The sequence below is a fragment of the Numida meleagris genome, chromosome 3 (genome assembly GCF_002078875.1).
Source record: "Numida meleagris isolate 19003 breed g44 Domestic line chromosome 3, NumMel1.0, whole genome shotgun sequence".
Classification (NCBI taxonomy): Eukaryota; Metazoa; Chordata; class Aves; order Galliformes; family Numididae; genus Numida; species Numida meleagris.
In genome coordinates, this window is record NC_034411.1 from 37,891,329 (window position 1) to 37,912,655 (window position 21,327).

At 41.4% G+C, this 21,327-nt stretch overlaps 2 protein-coding genes across 6 annotated transcripts in view; one reads left to right on the forward strand and one right to left on the reverse strand.

The window, feature by feature from the left end:
* HEATR1 (HEAT repeat containing 1) overlaps positions 1-3,259 on the forward strand; it is a 37,035-nt gene extending 33,776 nt beyond the window's left edge. For all 3 annotated transcript variants that reach the window (XM_021391864.1, XM_021391865.1, XM_021391866.1), the window contains exons 40-45: positions 48-152; positions 246-414; positions 1,146-1,300; positions 1,656-1,814; positions 2,492-2,600; positions 3,026-3,259. In XM_021391864.1, coding sequence (XP_021247539.1) covers positions 48-152; positions 246-414; positions 1,146-1,300; positions 1,656-1,814; positions 2,492-2,600; positions 3,026-3,114 — 786 coding nt within the window. In that variant the 3' untranslated portion in view covers positions 3,115-3,259. The remainder of the gene's footprint in view (positions 1-47; positions 153-245; positions 415-1,145; positions 1,301-1,655; positions 1,815-2,491; positions 2,601-3,025) is intronic.
* LGALS8 (galectin 8) lies at positions 3,920-17,667 on the reverse strand. Of its 3 annotated transcripts, none has more exons than XM_021391871.1 (10): positions 15,627-17,508; positions 15,402-15,538; positions 12,359-12,447; positions 11,393-11,603; positions 10,663-10,779; positions 8,922-8,978; positions 8,819-8,845; positions 7,647-7,735; positions 5,610-5,775; positions 3,920-5,214 (listed from the first exon to the last, which is right to left on the reverse strand). In XM_021391871.1, exons 2-10 carry the CDS (start codon positions 15,441-15,443, stop codon positions 5,065-5,067), a joined length of 948 nt encoding a protein of 315 aa, XP_021247546.1. In that variant the 5' UTR covers positions 15,444-15,538; positions 15,627-17,508; the 3' UTR covers positions 3,920-5,064. The 3 variants fall into 3 exon arrangements, with proteins under 3 accessions (XP_021247546.1, XP_021247545.1, XP_021247547.1); XM_021391870.1 differs by lacking the exon at positions 15,627-17,508 and adding an exon at positions 17,530-17,667 and having other exon boundaries at positions 3,938-5,214; XM_021391872.1 differs by lacking the exons at positions 8,922-8,978; positions 15,627-17,508 and adding an exon at positions 17,530-17,667 and having other exon boundaries at positions 3,938-5,214.

Sequence of the window (21,327 nt, forward strand, 5' to 3'; positions counted from 1 at the left end):
CATTCTTACATTTCAAACTTGGAATTGTGTTTTCTAATTTTTTCTAGGATGATTTAGAGGAAGTTGGTAGAACAGAGACTTACATTATTGATTGTCTGATAAGTATGGTTATGAAACTTTCTGAGGCATCTTTCAGACCCCTTTTCTTCAAGGTAAGGAGTTTACATATCATCTGTCAGTATCAGCATCTTTGTATTCTCCAGCACACAGACACAGCAATGAGCTAACCTGCCGTTCACTTTCAGCTTTTTGACTGGTCCAAAACTGAGAGTGCCCTAAAGGACAGACTGCTGACATTCCACCGGTTAGCAGACTGCATTGCAGACAAGCTCAAGGGTCTCTTTACCCTGTTTGCTGGTCACTTAGTGAAGCCGTTTGCTGAGACACTGAACCAGCTTAATGTTTCAAAAACCGGTAAGTTTTCAGTTACCAACTACACGGAAGCACTGTCAGACTAATTGTAACTGTTGAAAGTTTAACCTTACAGCAATTAATTTCACAGCACTTGTCTTTCACTTATTTCTTCTCTCTCTCATAAATCATCTTTTTTATTCTGATGGAACGAAAGGACATTTGTCATCCATGGGCTCTGGACTGCCAGTTACAAAGTTGAAACCACAGGAAAACTTTCAGTGTCAGTCCCAGTGAGTTCCATGAGAATGAAACTGTGTGGAAAGAGGGTGACTTGCTTCTGGCACTTGCCCTTCCTTTTGTATTTTTTTTTCATTTGTTTGCTTGTCTGATTTGCCAGCCTACTGTTACTTCTTGCATTTAGACTCCTCTACTTATTAGCAAAAATAGATACTGCACTTTTTTTTGGTATGGGGAACTACTTCCCTACCCCATTTGTAGTAACCTAAATAAATTCTCCATTGCTACAGGTATGGCCATTAACTTTTCCTGTAGCCTGGGGATATTTCCTTTTATCAGCCAGCTGGTTGTACATTGCAGCAACAGACTTGCTAGGGCATTAGCTAAAAGTCAGATAATATATTGCATCCACTGTTATTACTCTAAATGATGACTACGTAATTGCTATACGGTACAACCTTTAGCTGTGCTTACAACTAACAGTACTGCTAGCTTGGGTATTTGAGCATTTCTCATTTTTGTGATTTTTCTTTTTCTGCCCCTCTGACACACAGATGAAGCTTTCTTTGACTCTGAGAACAGCACCGAAAAGAGTTGTTTGCTGCTGCAGTTCACCATGGACTGTCTGCATAAGCTCTTCCTGTTTGATACCCAGAAGTTCCTAAGTAAGGAAAGAGCAGAAACCTTGATGATGCCTCTAGTTGATCAGGTATTTACAAACTCAGAGAAGCAATTTGTGTCAGATACTGTTTCTGTCTGAAGGATTTAAAAAAAAAACAAAACACCAACAGCCACCTCTCAGGTCTCAATCCTCTCCCTTCACAAAAAAGGAGGAATTCATTCATTGCCTTTTGGCTACTGATGATATTTGTTACACCTAAAGTTTTGGATTACTAATTCTTTTTATCCTCTTCACAACGTTCATGCATGTTGTTCGGCACATTCCCACTGATGGATGCTCTTTGACCCATCTCTTCAGTACTTGAAAGCCTATGCTAGAAGCAGCACTTTCAGCTAGATTTATCTGAGCCTGGATTTCTATGACGAACATCTTACTTCCACAGCTGGAGAACACACTCGGAGGAGACGAGAAGTTCCAGGAAAGAGTGACAGCACACCTGGTACCCTGCATAGCTCAGTTTTCAGTGGCAATGGCAGATGATTCTCTTTGGAAACCACTGAATTACCACATCCTGCTGAAAATGAGGCACGCTTCTTCTAAGGTTGGGAGCTATCAGAATGTACTTTTCTCTGTTGCATTAGAAAATGTTAAGTGCCCCAAAAAACACAAGTGGGTTAGCCAAATCACTACTAAAATACTGATACTGTACTATGCTACCACCAAGTTCCAGAGATGCATGCAACACATCCTTCTACTCTTACTCTAGCAGTTAGTCTTCCACCTCTGAATATCTTCAGTACCATTGGCTTGTATTGGTAGGGTTTTTGTGTTCGTTTTTTTTGTTGTTGTTGTAAGAGTAAGAACTAACCTGTTTGTTTATAAGGAAAAAGATGCTTTAGAGGGGAAACTGGAAGATAGTTATTTATGAAACTTCAGAGCTGTTCATTTTATAAAGCTTTGTCATGACCTGCCTATTTGACTGGTTATATCACGGGGAGTACTTGTTTTTAGCTTGTACTAAGTTAAGACATTCTGAAATGCTGGAACAAAGTGGCATTATAAAGGGAAGTTAAAGACTTTTGTGAGCTAACTTCAAGAAACATAGCTGCTTCTTGCAACTTTTTTCTTTTACGATATCTTAATCCAGATGTTGAGATCTAAGTTAGCTTAAAATAGTTTCCTTCAGTAGGGAAAGCTCGTTTAAAAGCTAGGTGCGTTTTCAGGAGATGGAAAGAAGTTAGGGAGGTTTGTTTCCTTACACTGATTGTTTTGTTTTAGGTCCGATTTGCTGCTCTGCTTGCTTTGCTCGAAGTTGCAGAAAAACTGAAGGAGAACTACCTGGTCCTGCTACCAGAATCTATTCCATTTTTAGCAGAGCTTATGGAAGGTAATATTTTAAAATGACCTTAGTGAAGGCAGGCAACAGGCCTGTGGCCAAAACGAACATGGTCCATATAACTCAAAGATTCAAACAAGATAATTGCTGTAGGTGCTATAAATTACATGCATTACTATACTGTAGCTTAAACTATGCAGGATGCAAACTGGAATGGGTTGTATTCACCCCCCTCCTAATGTTCAGATAGTTAAATTACTGTCAGTTCCTCAGAGTTAGAGCCTCCCAAGTTGCATATTTTAGATACGTGTTACAGTATAAATGAACTGCCTACCTCCTGAGGTGATGACAAAATACTTTTGAACAATATCAGACCTGGTGTATGAAGACAGTTCCAAACCTTGAGGGATGCGGTCTTCCTAGGGTAGCTTTGTAATCACTCTTCTACTTACTTCCTGCTTTCTTTCTTTTTCTAGATGAATGTGAAGAAGTTGAACAGCAGTGTCAGAAAACAATTCAGCAACTGGAAGTCATTTTGGGAGAACCACTCCAAAGCTACTTCTAAGTCTACCCCCTTTGTTTTTATACTTTGTCTGAATTGTGTTAACTTTACGTGTGCCATAATGTTAACAGGCAAATTGTCATACTGATTTTTATCTGATCTAAGATCTTTTTTAATAAAAATACTGTAAGAACACGGCTTTATCATTTCTGGATGGTCTAGGGTTCTCTTTTTTGTCATCAGATGACCTCCCTTAACTTTTGCTCTTCCCTTAACATCAGAAAACTAAAGCAAGCTATAAACAGATTCTGTTCACTGGCAGACAACATGTGAGATTGTCCATGAATATCCTGTGCCTGGTATCGCCACTTGCTGTCTGTGTAGGGGCAGTCCTGCTACAACATAAGCACAGTACTCACAGAACCCTTAAAATGCAATTCTGAGAATGTACATTTCTGTTATTTTTAACTAAGTTAAAAAAAGAACCCACTTAAGATTCCAAAAAGAAAGCTACAAGAAAGTCCTGAAAGAAAGCAATTCTATTCGTGCTGATTTCACGTGAGAACATCTTGCTGAACTTTTAGATAGATAAAGGCAAGGATGCACAGGGGGTATAACAGCCCTTACGAAGTGGGAGCTGCCTGCAGGCTCCTCTATTCCAATAAGCCAGCTTGGTTTATCCTTAGGGGACAGCACATGAAGGCCAGGCCCTGTGTGTGGCACAGCTGAAGTGGAGACCTACTCACAGTAACTGCTCTATAGATCACTAACTCATCAGCATGGAAATGGGCCTCAAGTCAGGGACACCTTGGAGAAATAGGTAAGACAGAAAGCAAAATGAGATAAAACAGGCCAAACAGGGATTATATCTATTTGGAGAAAAGCATAGTTCACAAGTGTTGTTTTTTATTTATGCTTTTTATACACTTAATCTGGTAGTTTATCTTAAACAGCTTTTTAGGTACATCATCTTATTCTCAAAACTTTCACTCTTTCAGTAGCTGTTAAAATAAAAAGAAACAACCCTCAGGCAAGCACTGACAGCCAGCAGCAACTTACTTATTTTTAAAAATAAGCATATATAAAAATTAAGACTGACAGTTGTAAGGAAAACTGGTTAAATATGAACAACTTTTTTTAACTAACATTTTAATACAAGACTGCAAAAGGATTCGTTCTCTATTCTAGTGATGAGAATCTCCGAGTCTCAACTCAGGGTATTCTGGGTTCACACATTTTAAAACGAAAAACAGAGGCATCTACTTTAGTCCCTGAGCAATCTCAGCACAGCTGGGAACCATTTCTGATCAAATAAGCATTCCAAGCTCAATGCACCAGAGCCAGCTATATCATTTTCATTTGTTTCACTTTGGAAAACTAAAAGCTAGAAGTGCTGCTCTAGGTTTGATTTAAGCCACTTACTTACAAGCAGGAGACGACATTACTAGGAGAGTCAGAGAAGGTACTACTGCAGCAGCAGCAGGCTAAGAAGTTGACCGCATTCCTCCTTGTCTTTCACAAGAACTGACGAGTCAGCTTTTTGTTTAAACCAGTCACGGCAAAAAGGTTATAATCACTACTATAAATTAAGCAGAAGAGTATATTTCATAATTATTTTATGAGCGATCCATCCCCCTTTGAGGATGGATAGGCATATCTTCATATTCTATTTCAGTCTAATTTCTACTTCACTTTTTGAATGTACACTGTTAAGGAATGACTAGTAGTAGTTAATCATACTGAGCGCAATTGTTAAGACACAGTACGATGCACCATTTTCATATTGCTAGGTTCAGTAATGCAGGTAATTTATCTGAGCAGACATTTAGCTTGCCAGGATACTGGAAACTAGTGGAGGATTTAATCTCACAGCAGTTCTGGAACTCACCTAACTCAGACTGACACAGAAGCCTGGATAGACAAAGGCAGGCTCAGCACGAGTTGGTACCAGTTTGTACTTGACAGAACTGTTCTAAGAATAGGTTTAATTCATTTAGTACTGACTGAAAAGAACTACCAGCTCCTCACATCTAATAACTGAACGTCTCCTGTGACTTCCAGTAGGTTGATCTTTTCAAGTTGTTTAAAACGATGCTTGTACTCCAGGGTGTGAACACCATTAACAGCAACTTTGAACTGGTGGGCATCGCAGAAAATGATCAGCTGAAAAAAAAAGAACAGTTAAGACATGAAAAACAACCTGACAATCGACTGTGGACTTGGGCAAGCCCTGCTTCTGTTATGAAAAATACTTTCATGCAAGAGAAACATTTTTAAAAAAAAGGTGAAATTTCAATAACATTCAATTCAAACTTTGTCCTGAGCACGGGCTGAATTCTTGCAATTATTTAGAAAGAAACAAGAGGAGATGGCTGTCATTAAAACAAAGTCAAAACATTGCTTCCCACAAGTCCCATTAAATCCTAACATTCTTGAGGCATTTGAAATGCCAAAATGGCAGTTTTATTCAAATCTGCATTAGCATGGCATTTAAGCACCAGTGCTACTGTTCTTTTGGCAGAATTACAAGTCTGACACTGCATTTCAGTTAACCTTACCTCAAAGTACATCCCTGGACTGAAAGGGAAATTAGCGACTTCCTTTTCTTCTTCTCCCCAGCTGTCATGAAGATAAGAATTTCTTACAAGAACTTTATTCTTCATTCGGGGATTCAGATGTAATGCAATGTCTTTTGAGTCACTTGATTTCAGGTTTATTGTAAAGCTGGAAGACATTTTTAAAAAGTTTGTTAGACCAACAGTTTATAAACATGAATTATAAACAGTCCACAGTATCTACCAAGCTCTTAGCCAATACTCAGGTCTGGTCTGGAGACAGGGCTGCGATCCATCTGAAGAACCAACCAGGCAGATAACATGCAATTGTCCTTGGCACAACCTTCGCTGGAGGAAACAAATTTAGGACCATAATCCTGATACATCTGCTTCATCACTCACAGCTTTCTGCTTATGTCTCAGCACGGAGGTACGGAGCCAAGCGCTGTCCCTACAGCACTAGGCAGAAACATACTGTGCTACTTGCTCCACTATTTCTTTACCTTATACTTGTGCAATGGAGAGTGGGAGGCTTTCTTTTACCTAAAGACATCATCTTTGCACTTCCAACAACCTGGTTAGACTCTAAGGAAAAGAGTGAGGACTCACTCTGTATGTATGCATACTTTCCCACTGATGTCGCACAAAGTGTTACTCTATAAGACAGAGTAGCTCTGCACAGGCTCACCAAACATCCTGCAATCTGATGTCCTCTCCACAGCACAGGACTTCTGTGAGGATAACTCAGGAGAAGAGAAGTCAGAGGGAGAAAGCAGCCAAAGTCAAAGGAATGCTTCAACCTGCTGCAATGACCTCACTGCATTTGAGGAAGAAACATTCCTCTCACCAAATTAACTCCAGCTGTCAGGTAATTTCCCACCTTTTGGAAAGCCTCAAGCCACTTAGTATAAATATGAAATGTAGCAATTGCCACACTTTGGAGCTATGAAGTTCTCCACGAAAGAGAGGACAAGGAACACCTATGGTTGTGTGACCTGAGTGAAAGGCATTAAATAACTTAGAAATTCTATAAAAATCTAGACGTACAAAGCACAAATGCAAAAAGCAAACAACCCAACAATACTTTAACACCCAACAGCCTTTTCACACATATAAGAAAGCATTTAAAATGTGCTAGTAAGCTTTTCAAGCCAAAAAAAAGAACAAATGCTGCTATGTCAGTATCCATTCTTCTGTCCAATTCCAAGTCCATTCAGACTTTACAGATGAGATTTCTAGACTTTGTGTCCCAGTAACAAGGTGAACTCTGAGGGCCATACAGCTGCAGGGAAGGTGACAGGTGTTCTGAGGAAGCAGAAGTGAGATGCATACAAAGCAAAAAGCATGCTTCTAGTCACTTGCACTAATGTTTCGTTTGAGCCCACACCACCCTTAAAGTGAAGGGCATGCTGAAGGCATGGACATTTCCTCAACTTCATTTTGATGATGTTGTGCTCCCTTTTCTTAACTTTAAATTACATTGGGAAAATAACTACTTTGTAATCTGTTGTTTCTGATTTGCTATCAAAATGATAGCTCATACTTCCCTATCAGCTTTTATAATCAACTGTTGTCAGGCACCTTCCATCTCTCATACCCCCACTGTCAACCAATGTATTCAGAGAAATCTTGTAAGGACGTGTAGCATTTAAGCACATTAGCAACTCATCTTACTCACTCATTTTTCCATCCAATTCTGCCGCTTCGCTCACTCTCAGATCTCTTAAGAATAAAAGCTGTCTTTGTACTGCATGAGTGCTTGCATGCCTTGCATAATGGAAATCCAGAACAGACACACAACCTCACGAATGACAAAGGTTTAGCAGGTAAGACAATCAGATTTTACCTTCGCTTTTCTCAATGGAGCTGTTAAGTCTTTTCTAAAGCAGCATCCTGCAGGTTCCTGAGAAAACTGCATTGTAATTTCAAATGATTCCAGATGCAAAATTACAAGTGAGTAAGGATATACCAAGGCAATAGAAAAGCCTATTCCTTCTCAAGAGCAGGTCAGTTAACAGGAGAAAAATCACTAAGATTTACCTCTTTGGGTTTTTATTCACTTCTCCTTTAATAGCAACTGTGCATCCTGGATGAAGTGCAGAATCAAGTTTCCCAACATAAGGAACTCCCTGGAGGTACAGAACCAGTGAAAAATATGACTGACTTACGTTTTTTCAGCATACTAGCCAAGTTTTACTATGGCAGGAAGAAATCTAGCCTACAGTTTCACATCTGCACTCACAGCTAAATTTATTCCTATTGATACGTTCTGGGATATTAACACTACAGTGGAGAGGTTACACAGAGGCAAACAAACCAATGCTTACTTTTTTTTTCCAACTTTTCCACTGTGCTAAAAGTTATTTTGATCAAGGAAAAGGAATGAATGGCAAAATAAAAATAAATACTTCGAATTTCTTTGTTTTTCTTTCAAGTCCAGTACTTGTAAATGACAACATTGCCTAGAATTTTGTTTAAGAATGCTAAGGAAGGCACTGTCAACCAACAAAGCAACTAAAGCACTCCCTGCAACTCCACTTTCTCCATAATTCTATTTGTATCTATTGCTGGCTTCCAATCCCTTTTCAGTTTGAGTGTGGTCTTTATTCCAGTTCTGGATGCCGCCCTGTACAATTTTTTAAAAAGATGAGCTCTCACTCTGCCTATGCTCCTTGCTAGCTGGGTGTTAGCTAGAATCAACCCTAAGCTGCAGTGCTTGCATCTACCCAGCTGAGGCATATCCAGGGTAAGCACAGACCATTCACCAGGAGGGATATGTAATCAGGAAGTCCTGAGATACACACACTAACTTAAGGTCATCTGGCTTAGTAGGACTGCAGAATACTTTAAAACACAAGTTTGTTCTGCAAGTATTCCCTAACGTGAAGAAAACTAAGCATGTTTATTTGAACAAAGGTTTTAATATGATTCGGTCCTTCCTTTAAAGTTTAAGGCACTCCATTGTTCACTCCCCTGTCTAGGGCTACGCATGCCATGTTTATCCTTTGGGTTTTCTGTACGGTTTAACAAATAGCTTCACATTTACTAGTACCAATGAAGTGGATTGCTCTCTATAAAATCTCACTGATGATCATTTCCCAGTTGATTCTCAATTCCCTTGTTCTGTGCTTGGTTTTTTTTCTTGAACAATTAATAGTTCTGTTTGTTTGTTTTTTACTTTTCATATACCTAAGTCTACATGAGATACTTACGAATTGCAAACCATCTGGCATTTCCCCCTACAAAAGAAAACAAACATTAAGTAGCTTATCAGACAACAGGGAGACTCATTCAGTCTTTTACAACCATACGTACATTTTCTGTGTTTATCTTTGTTACTCCTACAGATGATGGCTGAGAGCCTTGTACAGACTGCAGAAAGAGAAATATTTACATGTCACTGCTAACACCATAGAACATAAAGTTGTTTTAGAAACATGATGGGTCTGTGTTGCTTTGAAGGGTGAATTGTTAATGTGGAAATCAGGGGTTATGGTACAGAAAAAGACTGCCAAACCCCCATAACGCCACCCCCTACAAAGGAAAAGTCTTGAAAATCAATTGCTGAAGCCAAATCAAGATTTTCAAAGATGTCCTGGTTTCAGCTAGGCAAAACTGATTTTTCCTTCATAGTATGACACTACGTTTGGGCCTTAGGAGAAAAACATTCTTGATAACACACCAATGTTTCTAGTTTTTGCTGAGCAGTGCTGTACAGAGCCAAGGACATTTCAGTTTCTCAGCTTCTCCAACTGTCCTACCAGTGAGGGGTTGGAGGGGCACAAGGAGCTGGGAGGGGACAGAATCAGGACAGCTGACCTAAATTGGCCAAAGGTATGTCCCATACCATACAATATCATAAAAAAAAAGGAAACCTTGAACAAAGAGTGAGGAGTTGACTGGGCAGGCAACAGCTGCTTGGGGTTATGGCTGGGGGCATTGGTGGGCAGTTGAGGAGCAATTGCTTGTGCATCTTGTTTTGTATAAAACATATAACATTACTATTATCTTTTTTTCCTCTTCCTGTTCTGTTTTAGTAAATAGCTTTTATCTCCACAAGAGTTCTACTTTGTTTTGTTGTTGTTTTTGTTTTTTCAATTCTCTCCTCCACCCCACTGGGGGGAAAAGGGGATGAGCAAGTGACTGTGTAGTGTTTAGCTACTAGCTGGGTTAAACCACAACAAAAGACTACCTCATTACAGTTTGAATCCTTGTTTAACAGTCAGAGAACTCTTAACCCATTAGCATCTGAGGATACCTACTCAGCTTTCCTGGCTGGGGTAGGAATATCAGCAGGACAGAAAGGAAACAATCACCCTTGTCCTCTCCTGTCTTCCTCAAAGGATATGGAATCAGTAACCACAGACTAAAGCAACTCTTTGTTTCAGGACAGAAACCAACTTACAGCACCTGCTTGCCCCCGAAGCTCTTCTTCGAACTGGCCCTCCAAGACTGGGACTCAGACAGCACTGATGCATCATTTCTCCAGCAACATACCCAAGGCCAAATGGGAAGGCTCATAAAAAAGTCTGTACGTATGCTTTACAAATGACCAGTACAGACTTATCTTTAAAGCTCAGGCTCTGTTTTGGCCAGGCCCAAATCTCCACTTTCCTTCAGAATGGGTTATTAGTCTCATGACCTGAAACAGACCTGGTATTTGGCAGCAGGAGCTTTGCCCATAATGCAGTGAGGGCAGGGCAGAAGAGACCAAGTGTATTGGACAGAAATTGACAGGCTGCCTCAATGAGCAGCAAGGAGAAAGGGACAAGGCATTTGCCTTCTTTACCTCCCTGGTATTTACAACCTCCCCTTTCTGCTCTCTTACCCTTCTGAATCAAAGGATCTCTCTGCACATCCTCTCTGTTGGTTTACTTTCTCCAGTAGAGCCAGCAGTTGAGAGGAAGGGGCAGGGGAAACACCCTTACTACTGAAGTTAGACTAAGTAGCTGTTTTTGTTTTTGTTTTTTTACTACCTTTTCACCATAAATCCTACTCTGAAGTTTAGCAAGACAGAGAAAAGGAATCTTAAGAGTCAGCTGTCTATAAAACTTACATTAGAAACAAACTCTATACTTTTGATCTGCACTTTGCCATATATTCCAAGAGTATCTATCCTTTCAAGGCTAATTCTGTGATTGTAGAGCAGCAAGTGCTTCTTGTTTACAGTCACCTAAAAAGACAGGGGGAAAAAATAGGAAAAATCACATTAAACAGTCTGCGAATCAAATTATACGCATGCGTCTCTGTTTTCAGTGCTTTGGTACAGATGCAGAGAGTGTCCAGGAAATTTCAAAGCAACTAAGTTGCTTTGAACTAACCATGATTCAGTCTCTTTCCATTACTGTGAGGGATATTTGATTTATTCACATTTCACACCTTTAGTTTTTATCCCTTGATCACTTATGACTGTGGTTTTACCAACCTAATTGCTCTGCTAGCAGTCTAATAGAGCAAGAAAATGCACCACACATTTCCACCAAGAGGATTGTCCCATGCTACTGACAAAATAGGTTTACTGTACGGTCTGTCCTTCGCAGATGAGAACAGAAGAGGGGAAAAAATCGTAAGTCACGGCAGAAAGTTACTTGCCTACTCATGCAACTCAGGCAAAATGAGGAGAGGTGTGATTTACTTAGCATCTCTTTAAAGAGAAACTAAACTTTTCTATAATTAGACCATACCTAGGTAACAAAGAAACCAAGGCTTCCAATTATACTGTATATATGCTAAACACCTCTCTTTTATTGACCTGACAACTGGAACAAGCATCAATCCAAACTCACCTGGAATTTATCCTTTAGAATCATGATGACAATCTCAAATGGTCTCCCTTTTTGAAAAGGCATCTCATAAGTGATTTCTTCCCAGCCCCATTTTTCCCTCTCCAGGGTGTTGCAAACAACGCAGCCAGACCGTCTGAAGCGGGGGTTGAAATGAAAGGCCACATCAGCTCGAGGCTTTATGCTACTGCCACACTGTAAATCCACCTGGAACCTAAACAAAAATAAGACAAACCACATTCAGTTCAGTCTGTCAAGAAATCACATACAAGTCCGACAGACCTGTGTTTTACCAATGAACCTCATGGTGTGTAGACATTATATAATTGAGAGCTGCTGAACAAGAAAGAAAAAACCCACACATATTTGTCCATCTTCTACACAGTTGTGAAAGGCTCTCCCAAGACTTATTGAAGTGAATTACAATATTTAAGCATTTACTCACACTCCTTCACATCACCTGAGCTCCTTACTTAACGCATTTACTTACCACCTTCCCCTCCATTTGCTTTAGCAAAAGAACCAAATGAACTTTGGGGCAAGTCAGGGAACAGAACCTCCATACCTGGCACAAGCCCTAGTTCACACCTCCTCATTTCAGATGTAAGCTAATTCATTCAAGCAACACATTTAGTTAATCTCTTAGTTTGACACTCAGTCTAACACTCTGTTAGCCTCAGATAACCTCTTCAGATAAGTATACACATGCCATGACAGGGAAAAAATGCCAAAGCAGGCAAAGCTAGAACAGAGAAGAGAGGATCAATGGAAAGCAAAAATCAGTTTATCCTCCAATTTTCATCATAAAACTTTCATTAATCACTTAAGCTTGTATTCTCTGTGACACTATCACAAGGATTTAGATGAAGTGTTTGTCTACCATCCTACACAGGACACCTGGAAACATCTTATTCACGACAAGCCTGTTCACCTGACAAAAATTCGTAAAGTGATACTGTTAGTCACTACCTATCTGCATCATCAGGAACACTTCCATGTATCACAATCAGCTCTCCAGGAACAAGGCCACCAAGAATTGTCCCAACATAGGGAATGACCTAGAAGGAGGGAAAAAAGACAGAAATTACATTTTGTGTTGGAGCCAAAATATACATATAGGTTTTTAAGTATTAAAATATTGTTTAAGTGGTCCTCTAGCATATTAAAAGAAAGACAACTAATATTCCATTTAAATGAAACACTAGTAAAGCATTAAATAGCTGTCACAAACAGAAGGAAAAACCAAGGAGATGTTCATCAATGAAAATCAACCTTCTCAGATAAAATTAAAGCTAAACATTTACAGCCTTCATGCCTAGCTCTCGAAAGAATAATGGCAATATTTTATCGCCTCACTTTGAATAAAGAGAATTCCACTTTAAATTAGCTCACTGTCAAGGACTAACTACTGTCCTTTGCTGGCTGCAGAAGGTATCTTCCACAAGTTTGTTTTTTTTAAAAAACACCAGACTACAGCAGCTGCCTTTTTGCTTGTTTTTGTTCCCTTCTGAAAAACGGTGATTAGAAAAGAAGCAACTATGGCAGAGAGCAGAGTGGGAACAGCAGCAAAAAATCCCCTAAATCCAGAGCGTTGTTCATTTCCACCTTCTCTCTCTCCTTCTCTTCTCAGCTACCCACATATTGCACAAAATCTCTCTTTGCAGTCACCTTCTACATCAGATAACACGGACTTGCTTCACAAGTATTATAAGCTCACAACTGATCAAATTGTTTCAAGTCTTGTGTATTTTACTGGCTTAACTGGATGCAGTAGAGGAGGGTGACAACATGAAATTAGGTATTACAAGTGAAAGAACAAATAGACTGATGGAATCCATTTGCTTACTGGCAGTAGTGTAGTAGCTTAGCTCCCTAATCTACAAGCTGTACGAAAGATGCTCCACCTTATCCTAATAACAATAAATAAAAAATACATCCTGCTTTTTTTCTGTGCATAACACAGCTTAAACACACTGCTTCTGAGTAGCTCTGAGAATCACAGCAGGGTCTGAATTACTTGTTCAGTCTCCAAAGATGAACCAGTAAGAAACATACAGACACAGCCCAGGGACACTGGGATTTGGATACTCCAGGGGGTCGAAGTTATTTATACTTGGAGGAGACATTGTAGCAAGAAAACCCTTTCTCTACATCCGGAAGGATACATCTAATAGAAGAGAAGGCTGTCCAGAAGCTCAGACATGGAATCTGCATGGACATAATAGAGCATTTCCTGGGCATAATACTACAGACTTAATGAGGTTCTGTCATCACGGAATGTGCCTGTAATTTCCTCACATCAAGAGCTTTGCTACTTTTAAATCATTCATTAAGAATAATGCTTGTGACACTACTTGATTTATCTTCATCCCAGCCCTCTTACAAACCACCAGAAGTTTCCTATGAAGCCAACTAGCTGACATTAACTCAGTTTGAAAGGTCTCGAAGATCACATTGCTCCTAATATCTCACAGTTTTCATAAATGAGAGAACAGATGAAGAGAAAAGGGCTGGGACAATACAATTTTTATCCAGGTCATCTTGCCAGGTAGCTGACAGCTGTCCCATCAGATGGGGCATGACATTTCTTCCCATATGAGTTGAATAAAGGGCATAAGGGAGAAAATAAAATTTCCTGGATGTTTCAAAACAGTACATTAGTGAATAAATATATCTAAGACTCAAACTTACAAAAAAAACTTAAGTTTTGTTGCTCATGGAACAACTCATTTAAACATGGAAGTTTTCACAGCCCTACTAAGTTCATCTTGGGGTTTCATGCATACAGCTCAACAACAAGATGGAAGCTATAGCCTAGTGTACATCTCACATGCAACAGCTCACACTCTGTCAAGGACTGAACCAGCCAATAAGAGACCTTTTGTACAAATGGCAAAGGAGTACGATTCATATCTGAAGAACAGTCAGGTCCCACTTCAAGTTCGCTGTCTCAGGCACAGTCTGCTCTGCCAATCTCCCCACTTACACTACAACTTTTTTCCCTTCAGCTTGTTCAGAAGAACTTTACAGAAGGTCTGAGGCTGGAAAATACCCCTGGTATTTCTAGCTCAGTGCATTCCTCAAAGCAAGGTCTGCTAGCCTCCTTGTCTGGAAGTTATCCTGAGTTTATTGGAACAGCCTTTCATACCTCTGCCTCCATTTTCCAATCCCAAATAATCGCTCCTATTCCCTCCCTAGGCTCTTGATGCCTAAGCCCCAATTTCACCACTTTATGTTCTCCAGCTTGATCTTGTCACCCACCATACTCATCACTCCCCTTACAGCCATCAGTCTTGCTGAACTCTTCCTCTTCTCCTCCTCACACAGAGAACTTCACCTGTACATTTACTAATCCTCCTCTTCACATCTCCTCTCCTCCTCCTCCACCAAAATCAAGCTCCTAAACCCTCATCTGTAACTTCCAGCCTTCCCTTCCTTTTGCAATTCAGTTCTTCCAGCTCTAGTTCCATCCCCATACAGCCTTCCTTCTTCTCCCAGCTGGATTCTTGTGAAGAAAGCCGAAGCTATTTCCCCACCACCCATTAGTCTATCCACTTCACAAGCAATGAACAAGCAGTGGAACTGAACTATCAGATGCATTTGAGGGCACTGGACTGTATCAATGCAAAACTACAAGAGATAAGGAAGTCCTGTACAGGTATGTGGCACTGTACATTCCACAGAGATTCTTCATAGACATAGTGTTTTTTAACATTCTGTGCTAGAACTATGACAAATATCTCTCCTGCAGGCTCAAAAGGACTGTTTTTAAAGAAACAATGAAAAGTATAGCTCCAGCCCATTCCACATGCCAGTGTGAGGCCGCTGCCCCAGAGCACAAGTAGAGAAATACTAGAGCCACCCATTAGGTTCTTCCTCAAACACCCAAGCAACACCAAGAGCTCTCAGTAACACTCTCACTATACAAAACCATAGGAGTGCTCTGCTAACTGCTGACATAAAAGAGCGAAGTCCCATTTCCCAAGGGAGGAGTTGTTGACATAAGAGCTACCGGGTTACTGATCTTCTTCTGCATTCCACCCAAGGACATCATCTTCCCTCCTCCAGTTCAAGTCCGTCAGTCCTGTGTGACCACTCTCAGAGAGTTTTCAGAGGTTCATTGATCTGGCTGCACCAAAGCGTGGATCCCTTTGAAAAGCCAAAACTTTTAATTAGAAAAACAAAAGCAGCACTACATGTTGTAAAACTCTCCAAAGTACAATATCAAACATCTTACCAAGAAATCTGATCGAGTTCTGAAATATCAGCGCTAAAGGCTTGAAGAAGTAACATGCCATCCTAGCAAGGGATAGCGCACGTAGGTGCACAGTTTTATCAGCTGCTTCCTGAGATTATGTATACCGAGACAGAATCCTGTATAAAAATCACTGTTGCAAAGGGCAACACGGATAACCCTCAGCTAGGCCTTAACAACTCTCCATTTGCAGCTGACCCCTATCTGCAGTCTGGGAAAAAATCCACAGCACAAATGTGTTTTTCCGAAATAAATAGCCATTTTTGTTTCACTTCCAGTGCTGTTACCCTTAAGTAACATAGCAATAACCTCTAGGGGCTGAACTTGCTTTTGCAACTTTATCTTACATGAAGCTAAGGGATACTGGCCAAAGACACAGCAGGAAGCAAAGGGCGTTTCTTCCCCCAACACACCCAATTCCTGAACTCCACAAATAACTACAGGACTCTGCAAAACCTGCATTAAAAACACAGAACTAATAAGAAAAGAAACAACAACTTGTGATAATATCCAGCTACACTGTCATTTCTTTAGCACACCTTCTAGGAAAGTGGCCGAAGCTCATGGGTGAACTTCAAAACCGCTAGGTTGTTCTTTCGTGCACATTCTGGAGAAACACCTCAAGTTAGCAAGCAAACTGTGCAGTGAAGAGTGGCAGGCAGGAAAAAGACAAAGGAGAAGGTTGGTTTTATTGTGCGAAACTGCTAGGCACTAAATAAAGAAATAGTTTGTGACCCTCTGCAGTGACTCATCAGCAGCGTGACCCATTGCAACATCTGGCTTATCTTGGGGGAAATTTGGGCCAGAAGGGCATTAACTCTCCTACTTCAGACCAGTGTTTAGAACACATTTTAGGGAACACCGGTGTTGCATGTCTGGCCTACGCTGTGCACCTGTTTTACCCCTTTGATCTTCTCAGGGAATATCACTATGAATTCACAACAGGAACGGGCTTAAAGCACGAAAATCCCATTATTTTCATTTTTAAAATTAGGAACTCAAGGCAACACAAGAAGTAATTCTGACTATAACACTGGCAAGCCCAATAGCAAACCAAAGAAACAACACCCAGATCTGGTGCACAACAGCCTGCTCACTGAGCATTCCTTGGCAAGCAAATAGATCTCACTGAATGAGAGCAAAGAACAGAACCTCAACCACAATTTACTACCGTACACCTAAACTCTTAAAGACATTAATCCTAGCACAGGAGGTGACGACACGGCAAAGTGATTTGTTTGGCTGTTTTATGGGAAAAGTGACAGCAAGGAGGGTAAGCTGCAAGTCAGGCTCCATTTAACTAAACAAGCAATGGGCACAGAACTGCCAGGTCCTGTGTAATCTTCTATCACAAAACTGCTGTGTGGAAATGCAACAGCAAATTCTACGTCTGCAAAGCTAAGACAAAGTTCCCTACCCATACGTCTAGAATTGACGTAGAGAAGTATGCTTAACTGTTACCACACAGACTGCAAAGCAGTTAAAGCCTGTTCAATGAGAAACAAGGAGACAGAAAGGCCAGTGGCTACGGCACTGCCACTCGATGGCATGCAGAAAACGTCTTTCAGGAGGACAAGCCAGGCTCGGGGCAGCAACTAAAGCTGGATTTCATACCGGGGCTTCTGAAGAGATTAAAATAAAAAAGAAAAGAAAAAGAAAGAAAAAAAAGAAGAAAGCAAGAGAGATACTTCAACCAGCGCCACCACCCCCACCCGGCTACAAACCCAGCACGACATGCCAACCACACCAGAGCCACGGAGCAACCGGGCCCGGCTTCATCGCTAATGGAAACCTTAAACCTCGGCCACTCTCCCCACTGCCCCCACACACAGACAGACGCAGGCTTATCGCTACTTTTACTCCCACCGGGCTGTCCGTCACTTACCTCTGCTCCTAGCCGCCTCCCGACACCGCGGGGCCCAACCCGCCCCGCGTAGCCATCGCCCCGCCCTGACGCGTCACAGCCGCAAATAGGAGCCGCCCTCCGGCCGCTGCCGACGTCACCGCGCTGCTGCGGCCTGCCGGGGACGGTGAGGGTGGTGTGGCGGGCGCTGGCTTTCAGATTCCGGGGCTCAGCACAGAACATTCCTAGTTGAAAGAAACCCGCAGAGATGATCGAGTCCACACAGCACCACCCGAAATCCAGACTTGTGTCTAAGAGCGATGTCCAAACGCTCCCTGAACTCCGGCACTCTGGTGCAGAACCTGTCCCTAACCCCCAGTTGCCCCTCCCCTGACACAGCCCCATGCCTTTCCCTCGGGCTCTGTCGCTGTCACAGAGAGCAGAGCTCAGCGCTGCCCCTCTGCTCCCTGTGAGGAGCTGCAGCCGCCATGAGGCCTCCCCTCAGCTCCTCTGCTCTGGGCTGAACACACCGAGGGCCCTCAGCTGCTCCTCACACACCTTGCCCTGCACCTGCCCTTCACCATCACCGTAGCCCTCTTTTCCTGTTCTGAGCGCTGCCCTGGGGCCACCACCCTTGTGCCTTGCACAATGCGCATGCGCCACAGCAAGCGATAACAGCGAAGTTTCTCTATTCCACATGTAACTGGTATGTCGGGAGAGAAGCAGAAAATACATTGCACACCATACTTAATAGCTGTATCCCATATCCCATACAGGATAGCTGCCTCATTTAGGATCACACAAGGCTTTGAGAGAAGACCAAGAACTGTTGTCTGTGATTAGACAGTAGCAGAAACCAGCTATGAAACATTCTATGTAACTCCAGTGCAGCTAAAGAAGAATGGAGTCCCAGAGCCTAAACTACCACTGAACTTCCCTTTGAAGCTATTGTTCCAAAACACTCCAGTTTGAAGAGTACAAAGTTTTGACAATCCCGACTGACACAAGTTCATGGAAACCCCTCACTTCTCCACATTTTAAAGCAATCTCAAAGCAGGTTTGAAAGTTCAGCTCAGAGACAGCAGAGATGCTGGAGGACTGCAATGAAAACATAGTGATACCGGAAGGAAGGGCAGTAAGCTGAAGTATTTCCAGAAGATAAACAGAAAATAAAATTCTACTCCCTCTTCTGGCCCAAAGTTCTTCTCCTTTTGAGAAGAAACAATCCAAAGGAAATAAACTGATTTGAAGTATGCACCAGTTCTCTATTGAAGCAGAACAGTTTGATTAATGTGCTGCTCATCTTTGAAGGCTGAGTCATGGGCAGTTCATATAATTTGCAGAAAAATCCTTTTTCAGCTCTCAAAACTAATGTGCCTTTGACAGTGACTCATTTGGGCTTCAGCTGGAGCAGCCTTGCACAGCAGTACAGCTGTCTAGTTCATAGACTGCCATTTCCCTGCTGATTCCTTCTGATTGCTGCTTTTATCACCACTTACTGCTGGCAGTTGTGATGGCAAATCACAAAATCTTCCCCTATATCCACCGCTGGAGTCCTAATTGAAACTTTTGCCTTTTAAAAAAACTACAATTCCTCTGAGTTTGCTAGCACACAACCATTGCTGGGACTGCATTACTAGCACACAGGTAGCACAGTCTGACTTCCTATATTCCAGCAGATTTTTGCTTGCTGGAGAAACACAGGTACTTTCTCAAGACTATTTCAGCTAAGGCAAATTTAGCAGCTGTCCCTGGCCAAGAATTACTATCTGAGGGAGGAGGCTAGTATCCCTACAAAATCTTACCTGCCTTTCTACATATTTAGCTTTAATTTACAGTGTGTTTTTCTTCTCCACTTTGGAGAAGAGACTGACTTAACACCTGAGCAGCAGTGTCAGAACACAACCCAATAAGAAGAACAGAGCTTTTGGATCCATGCAATTCAGTCTAATAGCGACAATGAATTTTTAGTTCAGATGAACATAGTGCTTACTGACTAGTAGTCTGTCAGCAGGTAAACTGTTTGGTTTTTTTTTGGTACAATCACAACCTATATGATGGTAACAGTCTTTTGCGTGAGCTTCTGAACACATAGTCAGGATAATATCTTCATCTTCTTCACTGCAATGGATAACAAACCTGTACCTACACCTGTTCTGTCTTTCCTCCCAGCAGGTAGTTGTACCAAGGTCTACAAAAACATAACGCCTCAGTTCCTACCCTAGGCAGGTGACAAACCAGAAATATCATGCATCTGTGCAAAATAAAAAACTTTTGCTATGTTCTCCAAACCAGAGCGTGATCAAACCCAAGATCCTCAGGATTACACCTTCACACTTAGCCACACCATCATCCTCACTGCAGTTAATTATCATTGGATCTCCCTGTTGAGTCTCCGCAGCTACAAGCATGCTCATTACCACTGCGTTGCTCCATTTCCAAGAGAAATGAGAGGTCTGCAGTACCACCTCTGACCACAAGATGGTAGGTGCTTTCTGACGGTTAGAGAAGAAGCAACTTGTGTTTTTGAGCTGATGGGACTCCTCAGCTTCAGAGAATAACGATCAAAACCAAAATCTGATAAACTACTCACAGGATCATGAATGAACGGAATTTTGAGAGGAGAGGGGAGGATGCTCACATATATTGACATGAAACATGAAAGAAAAAACCTCATTGCTGCTGTAAGGATTTAGGTGCCTATTTCTTATTCTTATCCCTACTCTTCCTGTTAAGAATTTTTTAGCTATGTAAATGTGTCTGTCATCAAAGCATTAACCTTTATTATCTGTGGAGGAAAAAAAAGCATTCTCAAACTAAGCATTACATAAGTTTAGAACAAACTCTTCAAAAAAAGAAGCACCTTTATGTAGCTGCATAAAGTTGAATAACTATCTCACGCAGTACTACCGATACATTTTTCTCAAAAAGCTGAAAGACGCAGCTGAAAGGAACTAAAATTTTTTACCCCAATTACCTGCCTTCAAAATCAGGAATCATCGTTTTACAAAGGTAAAACACAGAGATCCAACCAACTAGGAAGTTAATTTCCTCCCTCTCTACCACCACCAGACAATACAGGCGAGCTTTTTTCATGTCTATCAGCCTCTCTTTGCATCAGTTCTTTGTGAGATGGAATCAGTCCCATGCCATTGGCCAAGATACATGCTTATAAAGTGGAGTCCACCTTACCAAATAAACTATTGTTGTTGCTCCTTATATCCAGCATACCTGCCCACTAGATCCATACTGACACCAACCAGCTAAGGCTGTAACTGACTGTAGCCAGGCAAACAGGACTACCTGAGCTGAGGGGCCAGGAAACACACTTCTGTCACAGGAAACAACAAGCCCAAGTTCTCACTTCGTAGTGTTCTGACCCAGTATCCACTAGCGACCCAAAACATAAGACTTGCAAGATGCATTTAAATTAGTTAAGAATAACTAGTCAGTTTTCCTTAGTGGATGGCAGAACAAAAACTACAGAAGTAGACTGATCTTTAAATTATTATAAATGCCATGCACTTTCTTCGACCTTGCTTAAACAATTCTGCTGTGCCTGATAATTTTCAGCTATGCCTGGCCACATGTCAACAGCATTACCATAATCTACACTACCATAAGGCAGAATTTACATTTTTTCCACTTGCTCACAGCTCAACTTGGAACTGGGGGAGGCAGTCAGTTTGAGACTGAGAAATATGAAGTCCCTTGCACCAGGCACTACATAGACTTAAGTTGCAGCTCTGTAATATTCCATACTGCTTCAGGAGGAAGAGAATTTGAGAATTTCCATACAGTGGCTTCCAAGCAAGCACTTGGGGCCATGTTGACTACCCT